We start from the raw sequence: 27,265 nt of genomic DNA on the forward strand, positions 1-27,265 counted from the left end.
TCATGCAAATGAATAACATTTTAGTGGTTGTTAAAGCAGTGCTCTATCTATATATTGAATATTTGTAATTTCATGCTCATTTCTTAATTCTTTTTCTAGCCTGATTGTGGTACATATGAAAAGTAAAAGACTTCTGTTACCATTGCCTAGATCTAGGTAACAAACCATTTCTTTTTTTTTTTTTCCAAAACTTCCATTGTTTTATGTCTAATCCTTCAAATCAATACACGGCCTGTGTGTGCTGCTCACTTCTTTCTTAGTTCAAATACTCTCATACATTCTTCCTCTTATAGTCTCCTCTCTTGTTTTCTACACAGTCATATACAACCGGTGATTCCCTTTGGGTCTTTATAAATCTCAAACTAAACATAATTCCACAGTACAGTGAGTGTGGTTTTCTAAGAGTCAATCTCCATTGCAGAGTAAATCTGGATAGTAGAAATGAATGACTAAGAAAGGATAAGACAAGGAAAGGAAGCCCCGAATGGATCACTTCAGTCCTTCAAGAACAGTTATCATGAAAATTGTATACATTATTAATCAATAAATTAACTCCTAATGTAATAGCTCCCATCATTGCTCCATTGAAATGATGATTTCAAGTTAGGTAAAAGATTAAAAATTCAGTTATTAAAATAATCACTTCCATTAAATACTCAAGCTATGTTTTATGAGCAACTAATCTGATAATACCAATATATTTTATACTATTTTGGTGCAAATGTTATTAGTAATGTTATCCAATTTTATAAGTATTTCTGAATTATCAGTGATAAAATGTGTTCAAATTAATCATAACTTCTGGGACATACAGATTGTGAAATTATCATTAGTGTTGGAACAGATCCATGCCAAACTCATAAAAATCACTGTCATGATTTTTTTACTCTTACCAATTTACAAAATCTACACAAAATGCACAGTGAAAATTGAATAAATATGCTTCATATTAGAAACTATAATTCTAACTGTTGTATTCATACATGAGTCTCTTTCATTTAGATATAATACAAGTATTAAATACAAAAATAAAATTTCACAATAATGTCACTGAGTATGTTGCTGATCACTGCATATATTCTGGCGATTATTGTAAGCATGATTGTGCCTTTCTAAAATTACTTCTGAAATATAAAACATTTCTTTCTTTTTTTTGTTTTTTGAGACAGGGTTTCTCTGTGTAGTTCGGAGGCTGTTCTGAAACTAGCTCTTATAGACCAGGCTTGCCTCGAACTCACAGAGATCTGCCTGCTTCTGCCTCCCAAGTGCTGGGATTAAAGATGTGTGCCACCAATGCCCAGCCATAAAATGTTTCTTGAAAAGTATGTTATAATAGTTAATATTGTTTATTAGTGTTAGCCACAGATTGTTGCAAAGATGGAGAATGGCTTTAATGGGTTGCTATGCCAGCTTGTCAGTGTCTGCTTCACAAATGCTAAGCATTCTGCATGATGCATTTATACATGAAACCAAAACACTAATAAACATAAAAAACAATTTTTTACAAAAGTTAGGTTCAATCATGAATGCTTATAATCCCAGAATTGGGGAGGACTACACAATTTGGTTCCTGTGATTCAATGGCCAGCCACTCTAGCCTCCTCAGAGAGCCTCAGGTTCTCAATATTTCAATTGTTTCCAATATCAGAAATAAGCTAACGGTAGGTCCTTGAGGTTATGCAAAACAAAAGAGTCCATACAGAGGAAACCACTCTGAGCTCATGGGAGGGAGAGACAATTTTTCAGATATATATATCTGTGTTTTCACAAAATACTTGTCTTCTCCCAGCTGTAAATCATATTTATTTGTGTTGTCATAAATTGAATGAAAGTAGAATCTTAATTGTGAGTTACCTGCAGTTTAATCTAATCAACTTAAAATAATTCACTTTGATTAGATGACATAAAGCAGCTACTCTATTTTCATATGTTAGTCAAATGTATTTATTTAAATTCTAAAATCATCTTTCTTATAGAAGCTATTTTCTATTGAGTTATTATTTGTAAATGAGGATCTTATATTTTGTCATATTAAGAATTTAAAATGTTACCATTTGTCAATATTACTTATCAATTAAATATTTTACCACTAACTAGACTTTGCCATAATATTTTCAAGCCCCTTAAGGAAATAAAATAGCAACAAAATGTATAATTTTGAATTGAAAACATTTATGTTAAACAATATTTCACTTTTTATTCTACAAATAATAAAATTTTATGTTGGTGATCTATCTGTGGGCTTTTGAAAATTTGATGATTAATTTTTAACTTCAGTTTCTCTTACTCACTCTTTCAAGATGTCACCAATAAATGTTGGTTAATTTTCATAAGAATTTCCTAAGGAAAATGTTACTTCCTAGGGAATGGAAAGCAACAGTTGTGTAGTGGAAGTATCTTTAACCAACTTCATATTACATAGTGTAATATACGCTCAGAAGAAAGACAATAGGGATTACTAAAACTATCAAAAGTAAAAAGTATACTGTTTATCAGGATTTCAAACAAGTACTGGATCTCATTTAATATCAAATAGAGAAAGCTATAAAAAAAGGAAAATGCTGATGTAAAATGAAGTTCACAGTATAAAAAGAAAACTAAAGTCTTAATCTTTTGATATTATTCAGAAAACACATCCATCAGCATATAAGTCATACTGATTTTGCCCATGTCTATATTCCAGCTGCATTCCAACTCCGACAAAGGTGATGGGTCTGTCAAGTACATCCTTACAGGAGAAGGTGCTGGAACTATATTTATCATTGATGACACCACGGGTGACATCCACTCAACCAAAAGCCTGGATAGAGAGCAGAAGACTCACTATGTGCTTCATGCCCAAGCTATTGACAGACGGACAAACAAGCCTCTTGAACCGGAATCAGAGTTCATCATCAAAGTGCAAGATATCAATGACAATGCCCCCAAGTTCACAGATGGACCGTACATCGTTACTGTGCCTGAAATGTCAGACATGGGTAAGGAAGTTATTTTTATAGTGTAAAAATTAATGGATTATACTGATAACACAAAATACCATTTTAGAATTTTTTAATGTGTATATTTGTAGAAATTTGAGAAACTTCTAAAATCATAGGATATTCATATTGCATAAATGATATATTGTACATTGAAGTAAAATTTTGAGCATGTATGTATATATAATGTTTTGGTCATCTCAAGGTAAAATCTAAACTTATAAATAGGGTAATCTGTAATTCTTTCTTAACTGGCATTCTTTTCGATTATGCAATTTTTTTCTTTCATATTATTAAGTAATATGAATGCCAACCCGTTCAGTAGTAACTGCTTTGAAGATAGAGTGTATGACATCTTGAACCTTGGGCTATATCTTTTATAGACATACAGGTCCTTCTTAACTACAATAACAGTTATAGAAGTTACTGCTTAATTATTCATTAAAACTCTTCATATTCTAAGCAATTGCATATTTATTTCAAAATGTAAAAAACTATGTTACTCACTTTTAGATTATTTCAAATATGCAGGCAATATAAAGTACACATGCCAACTTCTCATTTTAGGATATTGGCAGCCAGTTATTAATTTAATATTCATCTCAATGCATGGTGGTACTGTAATTGAAATATCTTGATATACTTCTTAAGGTTTTGAATTTGCAGGACACTTTCTCTACTCGCAGATTTTTGTCACTGGCCTATGTCTCTTTTTGTTTATTCCTGAAATTAATTAAAATGAAGTTAATTATTTTTTGCCATCTTTTTAGGATGCCACTTTCTTTCAGAACACATTTTTGAGTGATGATTTTTGCATTTCATTCAAATGTATATGTCAATCTTATTCTGAAAAATTATAGTCAATGGTAAGATCAGTCTGTGAATGTTCACATAAAGCTTCCTTACTGGAAGCAGTGAACTTCTTTTTACTTTCAGGCTTGAAGCCCAATTTAGTTCTCCTGAGAGCCAGGTAGCACTTCAGCTGATGGAGAAAGGGTAGAAATCAAGAGCAAGATGTTCTCAACCATAGCCCCTGGGGAGAAAAGTGTTTCCCAACCTTTTTCCCTTGGCAGCAGAATTCTGGGACTAGTTTTAGCAGTCCTTGGCAGATGCTCAGAATATATTCAAGCTTATTGGTCTCTAAGGGCATTTAAGGAAAAAAATGGAGGACTAGGCACTGTTAATTCATCTTGAATAACAGTTAGTGAGCAAAATTTGTGAAAATAACCTCCCACCCCATGCCCTGTTAAGGACAAGTAAGCCAATATCTTGTTGCCTAAGACCCTTCTAATTTATAAATGCACCACACTTTAATGCATCATTTATCAGAAACATGCTGGTAGGCTTCTATTGTGTGATATAGGCAAACAGCAAACATGAAAACATCAAATAAGGAAATAACCATAGAGACAATTAAATAGACACAGTCACCATTGGCCAAAGGCAATTTTCAATTCACAGTAATGAGAGAACCGGAGGATTTTAGTAAATATAGCAGGGTATGGGAAGTAGGGTTATGATGTTTTATATTAAAAAGTAAATCACAACTAAAATCTACATATGTCCTGAAATAATGAATGTTCACTAGTTAGACTTGATTGCCAACCTGTATAAGACAGCATAAAAATACCCTAAGAATTAAGGAAACTTTAGAGGACATATTCTTTGGAAGTATCATGGAAATAAGGTATGTCCCCAAGAACAAAGAAGAAAAATGCATGGAGGAAGAGATAAATTTAGTTTCCCATTTCAGATGAAGAGTGCCCTGATTCACATGCTTCATGGAGATCCTAATTTTGGGGAAAACATTGGTAGATTTTGTTTAGGCAAATGTTAGCAATGTTCCAAAAGCCAGAATGTAAACAGAAATTGTTAATGACTGACAGGGAAAATGAGAAATTGAAAATGGTTGAAAGAGAACAGATCTGAGTTAAATGGGTAAAGAGATGGCAAAGATAACAACAGCAAGGAGATAAGCAGATTACATGTACAATGGTACTTTCAAGTACTTGAAATTATTCTTGTCAATCCAAATAAAGGCCAAAGGACAGGTGGAATCATTGTAGTAAATGCTGTGAGTTCACATTTGAGATATAAAAATACTTCCAACACATTTCCTAAAATTTGAAGTATTGGGAGAATAAGGAATAACTAACAATCTCATGTTGTCAGAGTGACAAAATATGATTATAGGGTTACACTTTAATTTTTAAAAGTGGTAAAATAATTAAGGTATTTAAGAGCTATCTCCATACTAGAGTGGTTACAGGCAAGAATACTTTTATGATAATAATTTATTGAAGGCCAGATGCCAAATTTTGGATATTACACTTTATTATTGGTTTTGAGTGGACAGGAGCTTATTATTGTGACAAAATGTGTGTGTGTGTGTGTGTGTGTGTGTGTGTGTGTGTGTGTGTGTGTGTGTAATCATAACAAACAATTCACATTGTACTTTGTATGGAAGCTGATATGAAAATTAGTGTATGTGTATGTAATCCTAAAAAAGTTTCACATTGTACTTTGTATGGAGGCTAGTAGGAAAATTAGTGTGTGTGTATGTGTGTTTGTGTGTGAGTGTGTTTGTGTGTGTTTGTGTGAGGGTGTGTGTGTGTTTGTGTGTGTAAGTGTGTGTGTGTGTGTGCGTGCGTGTGTGCGTGCGTGCGTGTGTGCGTGTGTGTGTGTGTGTGTGTGTGTGTGTGTGTGTGTAACTGCATTTGTATCTTAAGCCTAAGAATGGGAGATGATGTCACAAATAGAATTGCAGAAATAAAATATACGGCAGACAGGGAATCATCAAGCAATGACAAGAGAGACAGCCTCCCTGCTTGCTGACTATGCAGATCATGATTTTTTGAAATGTGAACATTCATATGAAACAAAATTCTTACATTAGTTTAAAGATGAAAGAGGAAATGTTGCTTAGTTGGAAGGAAGGTTCTGTGGTTTTCAAAGCCCAAAATTTGATTGCTTTTCAAAAAGAAATTCTGTGAATTGCATTGTGAATGGTTACAGGGAATGAGACCTGATGCAGAACAGCAAGAGGACTGTAGTCCCTAGTCTCTGCTGACTGAGTATGTTTTCTGCAAGCTCTGTCTCTGTACTTGACACTTCACAGAAGGGCAGCCAGTTATGTAAACAAATGGCACCCTTTGTTCCCATCCTGTGCTGCCAGCTATCTAATTAGCCAGTAGACATCTTTCTTTCAGTGTTACTAAAGTACCACTGAAATGTTAACATGAATGCATGTCTTACTAACCTGGTACCTGCTACTGATCCCAATGTGTTGGTCAGTAAGTCCCAGACATCTACATGCTCCTGCTTTTCCAGTATTGGGATTCCAAGCACATCCCACAGTGCCATTTTCACATGGCTGCTATAGCTACAACTCATGTTTCATAAAAAACGCTTTACTGACTTCATTTCCTCTTTTATTGGGTGGACTCTAGCAAAGAAATGATCTAACACTGAATCCTAAAGAATGGGAAAAATGATGCTCACTTCTGATTAGAAGTAGTGATGCTGCTGTCTTTTAAGAAAGTTGATTTGTAGTTAAAACACAAAACTTTCATCTCTTCCTTTGTCTTCTACTGACCCACAGAGTAATTATCATGTCAGATGACTTGATGTGACAGAAAATTTCCTTTCTGCTTGAATGAAGCTAACAGTGTGTTATAAATATTTAAATCATGCTTCTGATCAAAACTATTTGTACCCACAGAAGTACTAATTAATTGATTAATGAGATTTGCTTCTTTGAATATGGGCTTTCTGTTCTGAAAAATATCTAGATTCTTTTTACATCATAAATTGTACAAAATTTTGCCAGAGTCTGTGACTATAGGTCACCATAGCAACAGTGAAAATGATCCAACAGACAACTACAAGGAACACTTGTTAAACATTTGCTAAGTGTCAGGAATCTCATATATTTACAGTAATGCCATGTATTTGTCAAAATTGTCATCACAGTGTCAACATGATGATTATTCTTGGTGTACTGAGGATAAAAATGAAATATGAAATTGCATTATTTGTCTAAAATACGATGGCTATTAAGAAATATATGAAAAGCTTTCTAAGTTAGATTTATTTTATGCCTTATAATCCCATTTTAAAAATAAAATGTAAAAGAAAAAATGAATAAAGGTTATATGTACAGCAATTCTTTTAGAAAATTCAAGAAGCACAATAGTAGTAATACAAAACAGGAGATAGAGATGATGTAGCACCAAGTTTAAAGAAATAATTTTAACTTTTTACTCATTATATAGATATTAACCAATACTACATTTCTCTGAGTTACCACATCCTAGAGACAAAGGGAAAAAAAGAGAAGAATCTTATATTCACTGGAATATTGCTTTGCATTTCTCTGATGTCTGGATGTGGAACATTTTCTCTGTTTCTCAGCTGCTTGAAATTCCTCTGTTGAGAATTCTCTGTTTAGATCTGTACCCCATTTTTAATCGGATTAGTTAGTTTGTTGATGCTTTGCTCTTGAGTTGTTTATATATTTAGGATACTCACCCTCTTGTCAGATATGAGGTTGGTGAAGATCTGTTAACCACTGAAACTCAATGGTATACCTGTCAGAATGGCTAAGATGAAAAACACAAGGGAGAACTCGGGCTGACGAGTATATGGAGTAAGTGGAAAATGACTCCATTGGTTATAGTGCAAACATGTACAGGCCCTTTGGAAATATATATGACAGTTTTTCAGAAGACTGGGAATTGATTTACCTCAAGAAACAGCCATACCATTCCTGGGCATATACCCAAATGATGCTTCATAATGCTATAAGGCCACTTGTTCATCTATGTTCATGGCAGCTTTATCCATAATAGCCAGAAATTGGAAACAGCCTAGATGTCTCTCACCAAAGAATGGACAAAGAAAATGTCTTACATTTGAAAAATGGAGTATTATTTAACTGTTAAAAGGATGTTATCATAAAATTGTTGGCAAAATGATGAAAATAGAAAAAAAGCAACCCAGAATGAGATAACCCAGACTCCAAAATACAAACATGGTATGTACTCACTTGTAATGGATATCTGCTGTAAGGATAATCATACCAAGCATGTTATGGTCCAAAGACTCAGAGAGGATAAGAAGAGCTCAAAGGGAACACATTAATCTCCCTGGGAGGTGAATATAATAGACATCCTGGATGGACTGGGGGTGGGTAAGGAAGGTAACAGGAGGCACAAAATGGGGAGTGGAAGGCATTTGGGGGATGAAGTACAAACCTAAAACATTGGATACTCCATGGGACCTATGAGGATGATACTGGTAAAGACTCCTAGAAAAGAGGACATGGAACCTGAACTGGTTATTTTCTGTAAGCAGGCAAGGCTTCAAGAGGATGGAGTGGGAAAACAACCCATCCACAAAACCTTTGACTTAACAGTTTTCCTGCCTTCAGAATGGGATAGGAACAGAGCCTAGCTTAATCATCTTCATAGAGACAGAGACACTTCATCCATCACATGATGGGAGCAGATACAGAGTCTCAGACCCATATATTAGGTGGGGTTCAGGGAGTCCTGGGGAGAAGGGGCAAGAAGGTTTGTATGAGCCAGAAGGTCAAGGACTCCACAAGAACAAGGCCCACAGAATCTACCGACTGGCACTCAAGTGAGCTCAGACATAGGAGCCTGTATGGATCCCAGCTAGGTCCTTGGTACATATTTTAAGGTTGCTTAGCTTGGTGCTCTTGTGGGATTCTTAACAGTGGGAGTGTGCAGTAGTCTCTGACTCTATTTCCTGATTTGGGGCTCTTATGCTCCTACTGGGTTGCCTTGTCCAGCCTTTATATGAGAATTTGTGCCTGGGTTATTGCAGCTTGCTACACCATATTTGTTTGATATCCCTGGAAGCCTTTTTTTCTGAGGAAAGTGGAAGTGGGCTGGATCTGGGGGAAAGGGGAGGTTTTGGGAGAGAAGGGAAATAAAACTGCAGTGGGGATATAATATATAAGGAGAAAAAAATTTAAAAGGACAAAAATCCATATATGAGTGAGTACATATCATTTATGTCTTTTTGTGCCTGGGTTACCTCACTCTTTTGTTTTTGTTGTTGTTTTGTTTGTTTTGTTTTTTCTACTGAGTAGTACTCCATTGTGTAATTGTATCTCATTTTCTGCAATCATTTTCAGTTGAGGAGACGGTACATTGCTTCCAGGTTCTGGCTATTACAAATAATGCTGCTATGAACATGGTTGAGCAGATGTCCTTGTTATATGAATGTGCATCTTTTGAGTACATGCCTAAGAGTGGAATTACTGGATCTTGTGGTAGACTGATTCCCATTTTCCTGAGGAACCACAATACTGAGTTCCAAAGTGGCTGTAGGAGTTGGCACTCCCACCAGCAGTGAAGGAGTGTCCCCTTTCTCCACAACCTCTCCATCATAAACTGTCATTGATGTTTGTTTTTTTTTTACTTTAGCCATTCTGACTGGAGTAAGATTATTTCAGAGCCGCTTTGATTTGCATTTCCCTGATGGCTACGGATGTTAAGTGTCTTTCAGCCATTTTAGATTCTTCCATTGAGAATTCTCTATATACTTCTGTACCCCAATTTTTAATAGGATTATTTGGTGTTTTGGTGACTACTTTCATGAGTTCAGAATATATTTTGGAAATCAGCCCCCTGTCAGATATGGGGTTGGTGAATATCTTTTCTCATTCTGTGGGCTGCCATTTTGTTTTGTTGACTGTGTCCTTTGCCTTATAAAGTCTTCTTAGTTTCAGTAGGTCCCATTTATTAATTGTTAATCTCATTGTCTGTGCTACTGCAGTTATGTTCAGTAATCAGTCTCCTGTACAAATTCCTTTGAGGGTACCACCTACCTTCTCTTCTAAGAGTTTCACTGTGGCAGGTCTTTGATCAATTTGTGCTTAAGTTTTGTGCATGGAGATAGATATGTATCTATCTGCAGTATTCTGCATGGCAGCATCCAGTTATGCCAGCACCATTTGTTGAAGAGGCTTTCCTTTTTCTATTGTATAATTTTAGCTTCTTTGTCAAAAATCAGATGTTCATAGGTATGTGAGTTAATACAAGGGTTTTCAATCGATTCAATTGGTCTACATGTCCCTTTTTGTGCCAGTACCAAGCTGTTTTCAGGATGATAGGTCTATAATAGAGCTTGAAGTCAGGGATGCCTACAGAAGTTGCTTTATCATAGAGGGTTGTTTAGGCTCTCATGGTTTTTTGTTTGTTTGGTTTTTTGTTTTTTGTTTTTCCATATAAAGTTGAGAATTGCTCTTTCAAAGTCTGTGAAGAATTGGACTGGGATTTTGATGAGAATTGCAATGAATCTGTACATTGCTTTTGGCAAGATTGCCATTTTTACTATGTTGATCCTTCCTACCCAAGAGCAAGGGAGATCTTTCCATTTTCTGGTATTTTCTTTAATTTTTTTCTTTAAGGACTCAAAGTTCTAATGATACAGGTCTTTCACTTGTTTGGTTAGTGTTACCCAAGGTAATTTATGTTGTTTGTGGCAATTTTAAAGGGTGATGCTTCTCTGATTTCTCTGTCAACCCATTTATTGTCTGTATATAGTAGGGCTACTTTTTTTTTTTTAGTTAATTTTGTATCCTGCTACTTTGCTGAAAGTGTTTATTAGCTCAAGGAGTTCCCTGGTATAATTTTTCAGGTCACTTACCTAAATTATCTTATCATCTGCAAATAATGAAAGTTTGACTTCATCTTTTGAATTTGTATCCACTTAATCTCCTTTTGTTGTCTCATTCCTCTAGCTAGAATGTCAAGTACAATATTGAAGAGGTATGGAGAGAGTGGACAACCTTGTCCTCTTCCTGATTTTAGTGGAATTGCATTGAGTTTCTAGCCATTTAGTTTGATTTTAGCTGTTAATTTACTGTATATTGATTTTATTATATTAATTACATTCCTGTTATTCCTGATCTCTCCAAGACCTTTATCATGAAGGGGTGTTGAACTTTGTCAAAGGCTTTTTCATGATCTAGTGAGATGCTCATGTTATTTTTCTTTCTCAGTTTGTTTATATGGTGGATTACATTGATGGATTTTTGTATGTTGAACCATCCCTACATTCCTGGGATGAAGCCTACTTGATCATGATGGACGATTTCTCTAATGTGTTCTGGGATTCAACTTGCCAGTATTTTGTTGAATATTTTTGCATCAGTTTTCATGAGGGATATTGGTCTGTAGTTCTCTTTCTTAGTTGTGTCTCTGTGTGGCTTGGGTACCAAGCTTATTGACGCCTCATAAAGAGTTTGGCAATGAACCTTCTGCTTCTATTGTGTGGAATACTTTGAGGAGAATTGGTAGTAGCTCTTCTTTGAACTTCTGGTATACTTCTGCACTGAAGCCATATGGTCCTGGGATTTTTTTGGTTGGGAGACTTTTGGTGGCTGCTTCTATTTCTTTAGGGGTTATTTACATATCTTATCAATTCTTGATTTAATTTTGGTAAGTTATATCTATCTAAAAAGTGGACATTTCCTTTAGATTTTTTAATTTTGAGGAGTGCAGCTATTCAAAGTATGACCTGTTGATTCTCTAGATTTCCTCAGTGTCCATTGTTATGTCCCCCTTTTCATTTCTGATTTTGTTGAATTGCATGTTCACTCTCTACAGTTTTTACTTTATTGATTTCAGTCCTCAATTTGATTATTTCCTGAAGTGAATTTGCTTCTTTTTGTTCTAGAGCTTTCTGTTGTTCTGTTAATTCTCTAATGTGACTAAAGTTAAGGTTCTTCATGTGAACACAGAGTACTATGTACTTTCATCTTAGCACTTCTTTCAAAGTCTCCACATGTTTGGGTATGCTGTGTCTTCATTCTCATTGAATTCTAGGAAGTCTTTAATTTCTTTTTTTTTCATTTCTTCCTTGACCCAGGAATGGTGCAGTTGCACATCATTCAATTTCTATGAATTTGTAGGTCTTCTACAATTTTTCTTATGTACTCACTCATAAAATTTTTAGACATCTAGCAAAGGAGCACCAGCCTACAGTCCATACTTCCAGAGAATCTAAGAAATAAGGAGGATCCTAAGAAAGACATACATGTTCCCTGGAGAAGGGGAAAAGGATAAGATCTCCTGAGCTAATTTCGAGTATGGGGGAGGGAAAAGGGAGGCAGAAGAAAGAGAAGGGGAGAAGAGGAGGGGACATGAGAGAGCAGGAATATTTTGTGGGTGGAATAATAGAGGGGAGAAAGAAAAGAGATACCAAAATAGAGGGAGCCTTTATAGGTTTAAAGAGAATTCTGTCACTAGGGAAATATCCACAGATCTACAAGTTTGACCCCCAAGTAACAATCTAAGCAATATTAAATAGGCTACCTTAAATGCCCTTCTCTGATAATGAGATTGATAACTACCTTATATGACATCCTAGTGCCTTCATCCAGTTGCTGATGGAAGCAGAGACAGACACCCATGCGTAAACACTGAGCTGAACTCCTGGAATCCAGTTGCAGAGAGGGAGGAGTGATTAGCAAAGGGGTCAAGATTAGGCTGGAGAAACCCACAGAAACAGCTTACCTGAACAAGTGATTGCTCATGGCCCCAGACTGACATCTGAAAAACCAGCAAGGGGCAGTTTCAGACCCCCTGAACAAGGATGCCAGTTTAGAGATCTGGGCCATCTATTTGTCCCCTTGTAGTGGATCAGTATTTATCACTGATTTATATCAGTGTTTTTAGTCTCTCAGCCTAGACACATGGGGGAGTGTCTGGGCCCTGCTCCAAATGATACCACAGACTTTGAGGATTCCCCCATAGAAGGCCTCACCCTCCCTGAGGAGAAGTAAGGGATAGGGATATGGGGTTGGTTGGGGGCGCAGAGTAGTAGGGAAGGGAGAGGGAACTATTTGACATGTAAAATAATCATGTTTCTAATTAAAATTGGTCTAATTACAATTATAAAAATAAAAAAAAAAGATAGAAAGGAAAAACTCATTCCCAATGGTGTCATATGGTCACATGATTATGAAAAGAATAAGATGTATAAACTGAGTTAGCAGGAAGAATTGGGGTTATTATGACCAAAATATATTGCTTAAAATTCTCAAGGGATTAATAAAGGATTACATACTAAAATAGGAGTACATTCACAATAGGGCCTAATACTGCCTCAGCCATGCAATTTTGCAAGTATCTGTAATGCATATCCTTCCATGGACTGGGCTTCAAGAGGAATCAGAGAGATATTTTTGCCACAAGAAGTTTGACACTATTGATTTAGTGGATGTATTTTGCCTGGTACGTTGGTGTGGTAGTTCTAGGGTTCTCAGCCTAGTGAGAATTCTGCTCCAGCAGGCACTGGCCCTGTTGCTTCTGTTTATGGTAGCTCTAACTAAATATCTATCATTCTAATTATGACTGAGACTCAAGATTCAAAGGCTGAGCTGAAAACCTTCAAGCTCAGAGAGTCTCCAAGTAGCAACTATGTAACCCTCTTTCCTTGCTGACATACATGAAACACCTGTGGATCCTCTGCTTGGCCAAACCACAAAAAGTTGTGCCACTCCAAACCCCAACATACTACTTCCTGTATCTCTCTATCTCTTCATGGTGCCCTCTGGAACTCTTTGATTACTTTCTGTCAACTAGTTGCTAATGCAGCCTCCTGACCCAAAGGTAATGTTACTTAATTAATGCAAATACAAACCCTGGGTTCACAATGTGATCAAATATCCCCCAACAATTTGTGGTGTCTTCAGAAACAGACTCTTATCATTTAGTTCTGATGGGCTGCCAAGAGAAGTGACAAGAACTTATAATATTTTTATAGGTGAAAATCAGTATTTCCTCATCTCTGACACATAAAAAGTTAGAATTTACCTGGCATACAAATTTTTGATCAATGACTTTGGTTTTTAGTAGTAGCAATACCTGCCCTACTGGATGTATCCTATCTTATTCCTATTTAAAAATATTTTAATTGGCTTACAAAGTATTAGGTTTCAGTATGATTTCTTTTACATGTGATTGTCATTTTGATTAATTTTTCTTCCTTCTCAAATGAGATGGTCAACATTTTGCAGGCATATTTATAAATGCTCTCATAACTATGTAACCATATTTACATTGATATCCATTGCAACATTATATAGCATGATTGATCTGAAACAGAACACATGTATATTCGTACACACCAATTTCTAAAACGGAACATAAAACAATCCTTATTTTATACCATAGCATGAACCTGTGTTTTAGGATATACATACACATTAATAGAAATTATCCAAAAGAGAAAAACATATGTATAAACTGATTAATCATTTCAGTCAGTTAGGTTACCATTTTATCTTGAATGGAAGAATATCATACTTATTGAAGACTTTATAAGTATATAATTTATAAAATACTAGCAATATTTCTGATTGTGGGAGTGGGGATGTCTTTGAATTTTTGCATGTTCTTAGGACACTTTTCCTCCCACTGTAATGCTTCACTCACCCTTGATATGAGGGTTATGCCTAGTCTAATTGTATAGAGTTAAAAGGAAGCTCATCTTGTGGATTATGAAAACCATCACAATGGATAATTCAGATAATGCAGAAGACTTATCAATTAGAAACAGGATTAAAATAAGTGGATATTCCATTTCAAGTAGAAAAGTAATGATAAATATTCTTTGTTCCACTACTGGATATTAATAGATATAGTAGTATACATGCAAGTGTGTATCTCTCTCTCTGTGGGCAATATTGTCTACACTGTGGATATTATGCAATGATAACCCAAATGGTAGAATAGAAAACTTGCTTGGTATGCAGGATTTTCTTAGATTATTTTTGTAACTACAGAAAATCAGTAGAAGTCTAGGGCATTTGTAAGTTTCTTATCAATGGATAATAATCAGCATAAAACACATGTGGCAGTGTGGACAGTTTAATATAGATGCAAAAATATATTGTAGAAAGTATTCTTATAATGTTTGTCTCACCTGATATACACAATGCAATGTCACCTGCTGTCATATTTGAGGTGAGGTTAGTTCCCAGTCTTGCTCTTTTGTAACTGCTCTGTTCATAAGATTATCAGCATCACCTGGCCACTAATCATCAGTATCAGTAGCATCCCTCACACTACATCCAAACCTGCCATTTCCAAATATTGCTAAAAGTACTTTGAAGGAAAATTGGAGTCATTCTCAATTATCAGTTGAAAATTGCTATGACAGGGGACATGCAAAAAAGGGGATGACAAACTGTAAGAGTGAATAAAATAATATATTTTACAATGTATAATTCCATACAAAGTGAATTTCATAGTGCCAGAATGCTCATCATCTATTTTGTGACCCAAACTATTCTACATGCAATTTGGAGTTGAAATATTAATTATCTATTAAAATGTATAATAGTATATAAGAGAAACAAAGTTAGGGATGAAAATAGGCTATTGTGGCTATAGAAAAAAAGAGCAGTGTTGTAAGTAATTGAGATTTAGGACTCACAAGCTTCAAAGAAGTTTCTTTTCACCTTTGTCTAAATTATGTGCAGTAAATCAATCTGGTAATGGCTATATATATATATATATATATATATATATATATATATTCATATACTAAATGTATATTAACATATTAATATGTATACATATTTAATAAGTTCCTATAAAATATGAGTATTTGAAAATACATGGCCGGGCATTGGTGGCACACACCTTTAATCCTAGCACTCTGGAGGCAGAGGCAGGTGAATCTCTGTGAATTCAAGGCCAGCCTGGTCTCCAAAGCGAGTGCCAGGATATGTTCCAAAGCTATACAGAGAAACCCTGTCTTGAAAAACCAAAAAAAAAAAAAGAAAGAAAGAAAAGAAAATACATGTTATAATACTGTTGAAGTCAATTGTTTGAGAAGAAACATAAATTTCATCAATTCAAATTTAGGATTCCGTCCTTGTGTTCATAATTACATTCATCTTCTTGTTGGTGCTAATAACCATTTTGGTCCAATGCTGTTGTCGAATTGAATGCTGAGCCTTAGTAACAAGAGAACACTTTACAATTTGAAGGTTGAATGTGCAAGACCTCTTAGGTCTGGCATACAATGAATGGCTATGCTAAGTTCCACATTTGAATTGTACTGCAATGGAGGAGACCTTGTGGAGTTGATAAATGAGTATATTTTAAGTTTCAAGTCACCATGGAACTTACTATGGTCCCACAAGTATCACCATAGTTCCTTAAAGACAGCAACTACCCAAGTGATTTAGTGTCATCTCACTATACATCTATTCCTGACAGCCAACCCATGTCTCAGCATCAACACACTGGGGACCAAGCTTCCAGAACACGAACCTCTGGAGAATGTTCTGTAACTGGAGAGGAATTGTGGCAACAATCTTTTTTCACTTTGTCACTGTTTCTAAAATGGCTTTTTTTTTCAATAACTAACAGGGTAAGTTTTGATAATGTTCCAAATTATTTCTATAATTTTACAGATTAATGATTTTGCAACTGACACTAAAATGTGACATGATTCATTACTGTGGTTTACCATAGTCCAAATAAATAGTCACCATTGTATAGAACATTACCTATTTTCTTATAAGAGAGGAAGTTGTGGCACATGATAAATGAAGAGGTTGAATGAAACTATTTGTAAAGGATATTACCATTCACACAGAGAGTTCTTCTGAAACTATTAAGATATTTAGTCATTAGAACAGATTAGAGAAATACTGATTATTAGTCTATTATATACCATGTAAGCAATTATGAATCCATCATTTACATACTTGAGGTTCAGTGGAACACTGGAAATTTTTCTGTTATTGAAATACAATTTACTTTACTTATAATCCTTAAATCCACTGTGTTCCCTGTTCTATGTGATGTATCTAAATGTTCTTACTACTCTTCTTGTCTTTTTTTCCTCTCCAGTCTTAAAAGCCAAAAGGCCCATTTTTTGTGTGTTCTTTGTTGCACAGCAACAGTAGGCATCAGCTGTGTGCTGACTTTATTGCACTTCTTGCTGGGACCTGGGTTTAGATCAGCCCAAACATCTTGGGAGCTTCATTCTGGACAACTGCCAGAAATAAGGAAAATCATATTTCAATAGTCACCCTGGAGACATCATCTTTAAGATGATGCGATTATAATAGCAGGAGGCTTGTGTTACAGTTCACATGGTAGATGGTTTTTCCCGGAAGATTTACATGGTAGATCTGAAGAACAATCATTTGAACAAAAATTTCCAAATTATGTAACTTAATTCTTTTCTTTGTTTCTTTCTTCTGCTAACTTAAATGTTAGTTAGCTTTTTATCTTAAACAAAATAAAGTACAGGAGTTACTGACTGAGGTAGTTATTTTTGCTGTGGCCAAATACCCTGTATAAAACTTGAGAAGGTGTACACCTTCAATCCCAGCACTCAGGAGGCAGAGGCTGGAGGATCTCTGTGAGTTTGAAGCTAGTCTGGTCTACACAGCACAAGTTCTAGAACAGGATTCAAAGCAATAGAGAGAAAACATGTCTGGGGAAAAACAAACAAACAAACAAAAAAAAAGCCAAAACCTTGACAAGGATCAAGGATTTTATTTTATTTTATTTTATTTTTTGGTTCACAGTTTGAAGTGATACAATGCATTAGGGAACGAGGTCATGGTGTCAGTGCCAGAAGCGAGCTGACCACATTATGTTCAAAATGAATAATTATTGTCTATTGTCCCTGCATAGTTGGGACATGAGTCTGAGTTTCACTCTTCAAGGCTGGTTCTTAATGGACCACTTTGTCCAGCAAAGGTTTATCCTTTCCCAAAGTTTCCACAGCTTCAGTAGCAACACAAACATTGAAGGATCAAGTTCCTACACATATGAGCCTACACGGTGACATTTCAAATTAAAAAAAAATGCAAACAAATAAAGCCTGTGGCCCAAAGCAATATTCATTTTGTTTATTTATGGCTCAGTAGCCAGAACATTGCATGTGGGATCACATAAAATTGAGTTGCATCTTCTCAATGATCCAACTGAGTCTTCTCTTACCAATAGCACCCTGTGACTCTCTTGTCTTGTGTTAGGCTTCTGCAGGTGCTTTTTTAATAACCCCCATGATTTTCTAAGCTGCAATAGGCAGGTGTGTTTCCCCTTTAACCCATCTTGTGGGATAATGTTTCCAGAGGCTGAGAGAGAATTTTAGGGGATTTGTTTTTAATTTTAAAGTGTTTGCATGGGAGGATGTTACTGACAGAAAGAAAAGGCCAAGATAGAATGGAAAGAAATATTTGAAGAGGAGCCTCAGAAGTTCACCAATGCTTCATTTTAGTCTAGTCATTTTTGCTACCTCCTCACTTGAAGCAAAGAATTCTCTCCATATTTGTTCTATAAAAACATGGCCATCCATTCCCCAGATACTTCCATTCTGATAGAGAAGTTTATAGATATACAGGCCCTTAATATGTGCAACACAGTGTTTGAATATGTGAGCAAATTTTGTTGTAACTGAATTGGGTAACAGTATATTTAACTTTTCCTGTTTATAATAACATGGTTAAATTCTAAATTCAAGGAGGTTCAAATAATTCAAACCATCCTCTCACTTTCATTCAAAAGGTGAGGTGCCTCAGTGGTTTAAATTTTATTGGGCGGCGGGCTTTTTGGTTTTACTTTTACCTCTTTAGGAATAGACAAGTCTTAAGATTAATTGATAAAATTGAAAAGCTAATAATAAGAAATACCTGACTGGAATAAATAATTTTTGGCATTTTCTGAGCCATATCTAGCTTAAATTAAACCCATATGTAATATCTTTATGTATGACAAAATATTACTGTCATATGTACACTCTTTGTAAGAAACTGAAATACACACACACACACACACACACACACACACACACACACACACTAATGTAATGCTGAAATGTTTAAGCATTTTGATAATGATGAGTAGGTACAGGGTTAGATTGAAGTATTCTAGTATTTTTGTAGAATTTGTTTTGTTCCTATTAATTCATTTAATTTGTTTTTATAAATGAAAGTTTTATTCATTTCAGATTTAATAATTATTTTTGTCTGGGTACAATAGCCAGGTTTAACAACTATGGTCTTTCAGAACTTTAGAAATTCTTTAAGTTCCCTCTGGCTATAGAGTTTTTATGAAATAGTTGGATGTTATTCTAGTAAGCATCCTTCAGTGACGACTCAACTTTTCCACTTGTGGCTTTCATTATTCCCTGTTTTAATTATAATAAATCATGCAGAGTTTCTTTTTGTAATTTTTCTTTTGTCTATCTTTTATTCCATCAGTCTCCTATATCTAGACAGGCATTTCTTTTTCCAGGTATGGAAGAATTTATTTATTTTTTGAGGACTATTTTGTGCCTTGCTCTGTACAAATAGGCCATAGGTCTTCTGGAGGAATATAAAAATTTGGCCGTTTTTCATTCAATTTATAATGGCTTCTACTGAATCTTAAAGTTAGTGATCTAGTTAGTGCTCAATCCCTGACTATAGTTTCAATATGCTTCATTCTGTTGGTGAAGCTTTCCACTGAGGTTTGTAATTGGTTTCTTCTTTTTTTTTTTTTTTTGAGGTGGGAAGGTTCAAGACAATGTTTCTCTGAGGTATTGGAGCCTGCCATGGAACTAGCTCTTGTATGCCAGGCTGGTCTGGAACTCACAGAAATCTACCTCCCTCTGCTTCCCAAGTGTTGGGACTAAAGACATGTGTCACCACCACCAGGCTGCAATTGGTTTCTTGAAATAGTCATTACCTACATCATTTCATTTCAAAAGTTTAGGTTTTCTTTCAAATAAAATAAAATTCTATTTCAATGTGTCATATTTCCTTCCTTATTTTTGTTAGTTGTTTGACCTTAATGATAATCATTATTTTGAACTCTCTGTAAATTTGTTCATGCTATTTTCATCAGGGGCTATTACTATGTGATTTTCATATTTGAAGCTGATGAGTTATTTTGTTTATTCTCAGGACTTTGAATTTGCAAAATGAGTTAATTTGTTGGTTGATTTCATCTTTCTTTTATGCTCAAATCAATTTTCTTCTTTCAGCAAGGATGTTCACAATTTTCAGGATAAGGCTTATGGATATTATGGTAGAAATTCAATTTCCTCAGCTCATGTGACATTTAGTGATACACTCTTTATTCAACTGTTCTGTTTCTCTTATATCTTGAACTATTTCTTCAAGAAACATTACACAAAATTTCCCTGGCAATGTGGACTGGTCCAGGGTCTCAAGACCAAATACACCAGCTAGAGCGTCCAAGTCAGATCAGTGGCAGGTGTCAAAAACTTTGGATATTGGGTGATGGCTTCTTTCCAATCTCTGGTGTGATCAAGCTGAAATCAAGTGACTCCCAGAGGGAGGAAGACAAGCCATGAGTAGGTTATTGTCATTGGCAACTGTTAGAGGGACTTTGGTGGTGATAATTGTTTAGCTATAATGTATAAGTGTTCAGGTCAATCTTTACTGGAAGACAATTAAAGACATTGTGTATTTTCATGAAAGGAGAAAAAAACACAAGGAAGCTGAACACAAATTTAGTGTCACAATCCTTCAAAAAAACAAACCTAAAAGCATTCTGTCTACCTGAATAAGAATATCTATGTTTATTTAAAGCTCTATATTTTCCCTAGATGTGGTGGCACAGGCCTTTAAACTCAACACTTTGGAGGCTAAGTCAGGCAGTTGTCTATGAGTTCAAGAATGGTATTGTCTGCATAGTGAGTTACTGGCCACCCAAAGCAATGTATCAAAACAATAAAAAAAATCTATTCTTAAGAAGGACCAGTCTGATAGCTTGAATGCCAGCATGGGACTGATCTAGACCCTAGGAACATGGGTTTCTGTGAGGAAACCTCAGAAATCTATGGGACCTCCTATAGAAGTTCAGTGTTTATCCCTAGCATAGGTGTGGACTTTGGGAGCCCATTCCATATAGAGGAATATTCCCTGAGCCAAGACCTAGGCCCTATCCCAAAGGATACGAAAGACTCTGATGACACCCTGTGGAAGGCCTCACCATCCAGGGGGAGCAGAAAAGATATGTGACAGATAAGGTTTTAGTTGGGGGGGGTAGAGGAGGATGGGTGGGAGAAGGGAAATGGGATTGTCATGTAAAACAATCCTGTTTCTAATTCAAATAAAAAAAATGAAGGACCATAGTACTATATTGTAGTCATGTCCTTTCTGAAAATAAATGTGCCCTTTGTATTCACATAATAGTCTGTTTTAAATATCTCTATGCCAATTATGCAAATGGATTATATTATCTGTAATTTATTGTATAATATTATATTAATCCAATAACAGTGGATTTAAATGAGAATATATATATATATATATATATATATGGCAAATACATATATTGAGAGAAATATGTATAATCTAGACAAAATATATATTAGACAGAAATATATTTAATAGATAAAATTGTTTGTAACTTCCATCAACTTTGACTTACAGAATATTACAGTTATTTTATCAAAGTGTTTATTCTGATGTTTATTGAAGCACAGTAGTTAAATTATGTAACCGTTTTTACTCTGGTGCAAAAGTGTAGAAATATGAGCACTTGTATCACTTTTAAGTTTATTGTCAACCTTAGTTTATTTCAGAAAACAGTTTTTGTATTATGTAATAGAAGTTATTTTTCCTTTAAAACCAAGGAGACAAAAAAGGGGAGCAATTACTAAATTCTTACACCGGCATGGGAATCAGCCATTATCCTTTCCTTTCCTCTTCTGCATAGAATCAAATACATGGAGATATTGCAGATGTATTTACCATCTGGAAGCCAAAGGCTACTCATATGTCTTTATTAGAAACTCTTGGCTTGAGGACAATGCAGGAAAAATTATATAAAACTTTATCAATCACATGAAACTGATTAGAGACTAATTTTAGACATATATTTCTTTAATATAAATTGAAAATGGCGATTAAAAATAAGCATATCATGTATGGATCATTGACAGGAGGATAATTCTCAGAACAAAGCTAATAATTATTACCCAAACTCCCCTGAGTCTGATTTACAGGTGGATATGGTTCATGGTTTTGGAGATAATGAATTAGTTATCTGTGCTAATTACTGCCCGTTAAGATTCTGTGTTTTATACACACCTATTGTCTGGCCATGGTCCTTTGTATGTTTAGTCTCTCAAACTTAACCTTAGAAAAAGTACATTCATTACTCGGTAATAGAACAACACTGTAGTATACATTGTGGTGGGATGTATGTTTATAGAAATAATTCTGAAGGAGCAAAATTAATTATGATTAACTTACCTGTACAGAAGCAAATGCCCTGACTAAGGCCAAGAGTGGAACTACCCTATAAGTATAAACACAAATATTTATCAAGCAGTTTGAAAACATTGACTTAACAATACAGCAGTAGCAGCTTCACTACCTGGGTGTATGAACTCCAGAAACATGAGCTATTGACAGTTTGCACTACAAGATCTGCTGGAGTAGGCCTAAAATCCCAACAGAAAGCTGTTGGTTACACTAGTAAGAGTTTGGTAGGATTGCTGCATTCATGATTCATCAGTGGAAATAACACTGAGGGCCTTTATTCTATAGTGGCCTGCAGAGAACCTAATTTGTTCTTATAATACTGCTTTATCATAACTCCCTGAAATCATGATGCATTATTCTTGACACTGAGGTTGTTAAATTCTATTTTTATTATTGTACTAAAAGCATTATTTTAAATGTAACTTCCAAAGTATTTCAGATTTCTTGAAAATTAAAATATCTAATGGAAAATTTCATACATTTGTTTGAACTTCAAATTATATTTTCTCAGTATCGTAAAATAACTTCCCTTAAAATTTCATTATCTTTCATATATATATATATATATATATATATAATGAAATATATCAATATTTATATATTGATAAGGTCTCCAGATGACTCACCTGCTGTAACCTAATACACTGAATAAATAAATTTTTGAATGTAAAAAAATCAAATTTATATATTAAGTCTCTCAGTGTATCATAGTGGAGTGTAGGACAGATCCTTGTTGATTATATTCTATGAGTATACAGTTGACAGAGCATAGTTATTCATGTAAGAAAGTGATTGATGAATTACTGAGATATATGTTAATAATTTCTGTACCAATCAATGTTCAGTAGGAAAAATAAATTAATTACTAGCTAGGGTGATGGAATACTGAGTGTGAGAAAGTGTGGAAAATGTAGAATGTGAAACACAGAATGGACAGTGAGAAGACCAGCGAAGAAATCTCTCCAAGGCCACTTCTGGTTGTAGATTCTGTATTATAATATGACCTCAAGAGATGAGCCCCAGAGAGTGGAAATTTACAAAAGAACATTAATAAGTAAATAGACCCATTAAGCATACATCATAGCACTGATGGAGAAAGCATTCTTGAGAAATGGGAGGTAAGGGAAATGGAGAGAGGTTCACAGAGTACGTGTTGACATTCTCTTGCAGTATAATTTTCCTTTTTCAGTTGGTCAAGAATATGAATGGACACCAATGACAGGAATTATGTTCTTGGGAAGAACCTAAAAATGTTGTGTATAGAATCAGTAAGACAAACACTTATATGATTAAGCTACTTATTTTTAGTACAATCACTTTCTCTTTAAGAAGAAAACAATACACACTGTACAAAGCTGCAGGGAGAGTCAATGTTTCCAATGCTTTTTCATACAATGTCATCAACCTCTTTTTCAAATTAATTCTTACCACTTAATCTCGTGTGTGTGTGTGTGTGTGTGTGTGTGTGTGTGTGTGTGTGTGTGTGTTGTGCACATGATTGCAGGTATTCTGAGAGGCCACAGATAATTAAGTCCATCTCAAGCTGGAGGTTGTGCATTTTCTTACATGGGTATTGAGAATTAAATCCAGGTCTTCTGGACAAACATGGAGTACTGAGCTATATATCTACAGACAATACTTGTTCTTGATATTCAATTCTGGAAAGTCATTTGTAAAATTATATTTATAAGGTTGTCTTTGGTCTAAGGAGTTAGATAATAAATGTGCCGTTATTCAGATAGATGTATTTGAAATGGGATTGAATTTCATCTAAGGATATATAAGAGAAAATGGCAAATAAGTGGAACAGTTTAATGAGAGGCAGGAAATTATTACTGGGCAGGGAAGTTCAATATATAGGTGTTTTTCAGAATAGATGTGTTTGATCTATAACCTTGTAAATCTCAATATCATACATTTGTAAATATTGTAAACATTTTCAATTTATTAATTTCATTATTAAGTAGCATGTGGGAATGGCTTTTCCACATCATTTTAAAGAAACACATACCATGTTATTGAGAACTTTTGTTATTTAAAGCATTTGAAGAAGAGAATATACAACTGACTTGCCTAATGAGAAATTTCACATTGGATAATTCAATCATTATGCAAAGGAAATTGAAAATAAACAGTAGACATGGTTGAAGCTCATAGTAAAATAAATGGAAGCAGAGTATATGTTGTGTATGAGTGAGCATGCACATGTATGTGTTCCACATACATGTGAACATTGAGCATCATAAGAAAGTCATAAGACAATTTATGAGATTTGATTCTCTTTGTCCACCCTTGGATTTAGAAGAATAGATCTCATGGCATTAAGCTTGACAGCAAGCAAGATATCCATCTAAGCCACCTTGCTGGATCCTAAAATACTGATTTTTCTGCTGCTACTCAACATAGCTGTTTCAAAAGTGCTATCTCAAACATATTTGTGAAAATATTATGACTGTTTGATGAATAAATATCAACAAATTACTCAACCACTGAAGTCTACTGTTATTAGTCTGTTAGTGAAAGTCAAATCTTCCTGTGTAGCACCAAGTTTACACAGATTGTTGAAGAGTCTTGAGTTCTGTTTTGTTTTGTTTTGTTTTTTCCTGAAATCCTGGGGAAGGTTCTGAGAAGTAAGCCCTAAGAGCTTCCTTCAGTGAAGACTCTCAGCCTTCCCAGATCTTCAGCTTATTCTTATGGAAAGGCTTTCTTTGCCTATCCTCAACTATTTGGGGATTTTAACACAGTTGTGAACTCTGGAAAGCAACTGGCAACCTCAGAGAGTATTTACTTTGTATTAAAATGTCTTGTTAAATATTTCAAATTGGACTTTAGAGACTTTCAAATAAATCCACTCATATGCTTCCCCTTGATATGCAACTTGGCAAAATGTATGTTATTTAAAAGCATCAGAACAAAGAGAAGCCAAGCAAAGAGAGTGGCGAGGTGGATTCTCTGGGGGGCTGGAGGGAAGGATTTAGTATATTGTAAAGATATTTTGAAAGCTTTTTCTTCATGCATTTAAATCTTTTCAGATTTGTATAAAACATCAGCTGAGAGGAACTAATCCCTACACTAGGAACACCAAGTGTGTGCCACAGGAAATACTCAGGATAAAACACTGCATGGAAATGGGTTACATACTTCAGAACACAGCATTGCCAGAATCATCATGTTCAATAGAAATGCTTCTGAAGACAGAAAAACATTTCCATCCACTTAGGCAAGATTTCTCCAGCAAAACGCCAGTTAGTCAGGGAATGTGATGTAGGTTTAATAAGTATTCATCAAAACAAAATAGTTCACAGAGAATATTAGAGTCTGCCTTAAACATTTTGACAGATTAGTGCAATCATATACAATATTCTATCTATTTTCGCTTAGAAATTTGGAAATTTTCCCCTTTTTACCGTGGACTCAATTTAACTACAGACATTGGATGAAATAACTGTACACTCCACTGGGACAGGGTCTTTCTGGACAGAGAAATGATGAGGGCAATTCTCAAGGGCTTCTCACTTCCACTCATGCTGTGTAGCATGTGCATAAAACACCTACAACAACAATAACAATGTATGACCAAATAAATTTTGATTTGTTTCATATAAACTTTTAAAGGAAAATAAGACCATTCATTTAAATCATCAAAATAGCTTATCTACTAACTTCTTTCTCAAGGTAAACAAGTGGAAAACTAGGAATACATGATTCTCCAAAAATGTCAAGCTGTAACAAATTCAATTGACATATGACAATGTGTTCTGTTTACCTCACTCAGCAATGTATCAAATATCAGATATCATAGGGAACTATTCACTGCTTTCATCTCGGTTTCTAATTAGGATATTAACTGTCAATAATGAGGACAGTTATCACTGATTCCTTTCTAATATTTCACACCTCTGTATGGTAGGTGACTCACCCAACAGAAGTGTTTTGTCTCAACTTTAGAAAGTACAGATAGGAGACCCATGCTTTCATGGCCATGTTCACCCTCAGTAATCTTTGTGTGTCCAGTGTCACCTTACTTTCTGTTGCTGTGTCACTGATCCTCCTTCACTGACTGCCTCCTCACCGACTCATCATTATCAAAATACTTAACCATTTCAACATTGTAAAGTTTGCACGTTTTAGAAGCTTAAGCCAAACATGCTTCCTATGTCCTGACCTTCAGACCATACAATCCTAGTATACTTCTCACACCAGATGAGCAGATTAACACAATGAAAAATTATGTAAGGCTTGCTTTATATTTATTTTATTTATTTATGATTGTTTTTTTGAGACAGGGTTATTCTGTGGCTTTGGAGGCTGTCCTGGAACTAGCTCTTGTAGACCAGGCTGGTCTCAAAGAGAACTCAAATAGATATGCCTGCCTCTGCCTCCTGAGTGCTGAGATTAAAGGCATTTGCCACCACCAGAATAAGATTTGCTATTTAAATTTAGATCTATTCAAGCCAATGCATGTATGGGTAGCCAATTCACTTTCTTTTCTTTCTTGAGTAGCATGTCAGAGGATGGTGAGCTAAAATTCAATGATTGTCCTACCAAAAGACATTTGGTCTGTTTCCATCATGAGACTATGACATGCAATTGCTCTATAATATTTATAAAATGTTGTTATATTAGTATAATTTTCACTTGGCATACATAATTTAGCACAATTTTCTGCAGAAAAATACTATTGTAAATTTAGTTATAAAAAGAGAGCTTTGGTATCATATTTCTCCACATCAGTGTTGGTATCACCTGTTTCACTGAACCATGCAAGGATTTAGTTCCCACTGTATCACACAATTTACAGTTTAAGATGTAGACATGAAGCAGTCCTTATATTCTATACTTATTTCAGATTCTCATTATGTAAACCAAAACATGTGTCTTAAATTTCATTTTGCTATTGGACACTTACATGCACTTAACCTTGCAAATGAAGAATTTCCAGTGAGCTTTCCGATTCTGTCAGGAGTTCTAGGATCTCAGACATGCAATAAGCTTT

At 35.0% G+C, this 27,265-nt stretch overlaps 1 protein-coding gene across 3 annotated transcripts in view; it reads left to right on the forward strand.

Moving 5' to 3' along the window:
• Positions 1-27,265, forward strand: part of Cdh18 (cadherin 18) — a 250,111-nt gene that overhangs the window by 40,959 nt on the left and 181,887 nt on the right. For all 3 annotated transcript variants that reach the window (XM_027400035.2, XM_035439153.1, XM_035439154.1), the window contains exon 2: positions 2,684-2,978. In XM_027400035.2, coding sequence (XP_027255836.2) covers positions 2,684-2,978 — 295 coding nt within the window. The remainder of the gene's footprint in view (positions 1-2,683; positions 2,979-27,265) is intronic.

Source organism: Cricetulus griseus, chromosome 2 (assembly GCF_003668045.3).
Source record: "Cricetulus griseus strain 17A/GY chromosome 2, alternate assembly CriGri-PICRH-1.0, whole genome shotgun sequence".
In the NCBI taxonomy this organism is placed as follows: Eukaryota; Metazoa; Chordata; class Mammalia; order Rodentia; family Cricetidae; genus Cricetulus; species Cricetulus griseus.